The 3440-nt window shown below is 32.6% G+C and overlaps 1 protein-coding gene across 1 annotated transcript; it reads left to right on the top strand.

The window, feature by feature from the left end:
* Positions 1-2861: 2861 nt before the first annotated feature.
* On the top strand, positions 2862-3440 carry LOC121998752 (stress-response A/B barrel domain-containing protein At5g22580-like). The gene is made up of 2 exons (XM_042553796.1): positions 2862-3035; positions 3132-3440. The coding sequence occupies exons 1-2, from the start codon at positions 2917-2919 to the stop codon at positions 3331-3333; spliced, it is 321 nt and encodes a 106-aa protein (XP_042409730.1). The 5' UTR covers positions 2862-2916; the 3' UTR covers positions 3334-3440.

The raw sequence follows: 3440 nt of genomic DNA on the forward strand, positions 1-3440 counted from the left end.
AGTACTTGGATTTTACCAAAATTTTAACTTTTGTTTTTCAATTCGAACTGAAATTGTGCTTATTATTACAAGAAGATGATTTCTACTACTTCTTCTTCTTCGATACTTATATTTTCTCAAAATTTCTACTTTTTCAAGTTGAATAGAAATTATTCTTATTATCGCAAGTAGATACTTTTTTTTATTCTTGTTGTTACAAATTAAAATATTGTAGTTGGTTAGACAATCGAAATTGTTGCCTTTCTTCTTATTCTTCTTCAGTAGGCTCCTGATTAAGAACAATAAGCAGATAGCAACAATTTGTCAGACACAGGAAGTTGAAATTTTACCTTAGAACTTAGTCAAGCTCATTGAACTGGAATTATGGTCGAACACATCTCCCAACTTGATCAAAGTATTTGGAAGTCAAGTCAACAATTTGACATGATGGACAATATGTGTAATATGTGGAATTGGAGATACCAATATACACAAGAAAATAATAGGCATGGAGAGAATAGCATGACCAAATTTTTTAGTTCGTACAAAAAATAATCTTAAAATTTAATTTAGAGCAAAAGTTGAAAAAAAAATGAACTAAATAAAATCTTTAGGTGGTTCATACTCTTATACTTCTCTATGTTTACTTGTTTGTAAGAATAACAAAAAAACACACAAAATAGGATGCACCACAAGGAAATACTCTTCCCTAGATTCACTAAGAACATGGAAATAAAGTAGCTTTATTTTCAATCACTTTATTTAAATGCAAGCTACTTATACTTACATAGAGTATTGTATTGTGGATCATATATGCCTTTCATAAGATTTCCCTTGTTAGGTAAAGATTTTTTTAAAAAAAATTAAGACATAATTTATAATTCCATCCCGGACCTTTAAACAACAAGAATCAGCTCTGGTAGCTACTACGTGTTAAATCCTAAACCCTAAGACGAGGTAGACGCAAAGAGTTTAAAGATAGATAGTAGAATATGAGCATGCAATCATAGTAGGCAAGGCGAGATGAGACGGCAACGAGTGAATTGATCGGCGAAGTTGGTGAAGGGCGGCGCAAGGGAACTCTAAGGGAGGCGGCTTTGAAATCTTTGAATTTTTAAGAAAGAAGGCGAAAACGAATGGCCCAGTTTTTAGAGAGAAAGGAGAGATAAAAGGTTTAGGGTTTATAATTTCTAATGGGGCGATGCTGTAGTAGGAAAAAATGACGGGGTACATTCATATTAAAAGTCATGCATAGTAACAGACGCGAAATCTCGTATGTTGGCATACGTCACAAATATCATAAGTATGATATTCGTTAAGTCCACGGATCTCCATACAGAAAATGACGCATGTTAATCATTGATTGTCTTTTAAATAAGAGCATCTCCAATGCAGCTTTTTTAACAGATTTGTAGAGTTGAAAAAGCTTAACAAAAAAGCTCTAATGAGTGGAGACATAAGCTTTGAGGTTTTTATTTTAAGAGCAGGTTTGATATTTCAAACCTGCTTTTTTCTCTTGAACATGGAGCCATTAATCATTGAAAAATTAATATTGCATGTTTGATTTTTTTTAAAACCATTAAATATTTTATTTAATAGTTAAATTATACACTTTTCTTTTGAAAATAAATATATTTGATAAGTTAAAAAAAATACAAATGACTATAATTAAATTAAAATTTATAAGTTAATTAAATATTAAATAAAAATTATAAAGTAAATTAAATTAAAAATCATAAGTTTATTAATTTATTAATTAAAAATTATAAATAAATTAATTTAAAGATGAGAATTAAATAAAATATTAAGTAAAAATTATATAGAGATATTAAATGAAAAAATAAAAATAAAGATGTATGATTTGTAATGTAAGATCCACACAAAAAGTTGTATGGAGGTTTTTTGATTGTGGAGAGAATAGTAGATTTTTTTATTTTTGATGTGGCACATTTGAAACTAAAAAAAAATCTTATGAAAAAATTTAATTATTGGAGATTGCCCTAAGAATAAACATCGGGTGCGACTCCGACAAACGTTTCTGTCTGTCGACGAGCGAATGTCTACGTCTATGCCTGCACCGCCCTCCACGATTTCACCGTGACATTCGGCCAGTCGCGCACATTCGCACACAGCGTGGACTGCGTGCGATGCCGGCCACGCGACTTGGTTTTTAGCGAATTCTTCCGAAATGCACCCTGAAGTTCCAAAATGCGTAATTTTCTCCGATAGAGATTATTGCACTGACATCTCCTCTCTTTTGTGTTTTTCCATGTTGAGATTTGTTTTCACCTCTGAAAGTCCAACATTTTTTTTTTAAAAAAAAAAAAACATATCTCCAGCCTCCAGTGGTGAATCGGCCAGATAATTTGTTGTCATGGTTCTCTTATTATATCGTTGATGTTGGGCTTCAGGATTTCTGGATTATTCATTACGTGTGCTTTTTTAATAGTCAGTTGAAAAATTTCATAAAGTCGGATCGGTTATCCTCATGATTAATCAATGAGTATCATAGTAGAATATTCAAATTATCACTCAGACATCCACCCCCAACTTTAATATATTTGTAAAAAAAAAATCTTCAAATAAAATACACAATCAAAAAAATACTAAACTATGGGGATCATCCCAATATTAGTCAGGCTAACTGAATTTATTTTTTTTTATTTTATTTTTTTTTACGTCGTTGAACTGGGTCTTAAAGACGTCCCTTTCGGTTTTTAGGACGGAGTAAATCCAAAAATTAAAAATTAAAAATTAAAAATCCATGCCATGCACGTGTTTCATATGGAGTTAATTAATTAATGAGTAGAATCGTGTGCGTTCATCTCTTTCCGTTTTTTTATGTATAAAATCCCTGCAACCCTCCCTTGTTTTCCATCATCGCTTCCATTCCACCTGTTCTAGCTAGCTAGAAGTAACACCAGAGAAACAGACATAATGGCAGGCATCAAGCACCTGGTCATGGCCAAGTTCAAGGAAGGAGCAGCAGTGGAGCAGCTGGTTCTGGACATGAAGAAACTCGCATTAGAGTTGGATATCATCAAATCCTTCGAATGGTATACTACATTAAAACTTCAACTTCTACATGATAAAATTCTTCATGCATGCATGTTATGTTATGTTATGTTGTTAAATATTATACTACTGTGCAGGGGAGAGGACGTGATGAAGAACGACAAGTATAGCCATGGATTCACGCATACGTTCATCTTGACGTTTGACAGCGCTGAGGACGTGGCGGCGTACATAAAGCACCCTCGACACGTTGAGTACGCCAAGAAGTTTCGTGCAGGGACTGAGAAGATCTTGGCGGTGGATTTTCCGACTGTTATTGATAAGATTACGACTGCTTGACTCAATTAATGATATGCAATAAATTCATTTAACTAATGAATTATTATTTTTATATTATATGTATTTCATGGTCTAGATTTTATAAAGAGGCAACTCCGCATTCCTTA

The sequence above is a fragment of the Zingiber officinale genome, chromosome 1A (genome assembly GCF_018446385.1).
Source record: "Zingiber officinale cultivar Zhangliang chromosome 1A, Zo_v1.1, whole genome shotgun sequence".
Classification (NCBI taxonomy): Eukaryota; Viridiplantae; Streptophyta; class Magnoliopsida; order Zingiberales; family Zingiberaceae; genus Zingiber; species Zingiber officinale.

What these genes read in the sequence shown, in the direction of transcription:
- LOC121998752 (XM_042553796.1), top strand. Translation starts at nt 2,917, where the DNA reads ATGGCAGGCATCAAGCACCTGGTCATGGCCAAGTTCAAGGAAGGAGCA. An exon ending in ATCATCAAATCCTTCGAATG is followed by an intron (nt 3,036 to 3,131) that starts GTATACTACATT and finishes ACTACTGTGCAG; the next exon opens with GGGAGAGGACGTGATGAAGA.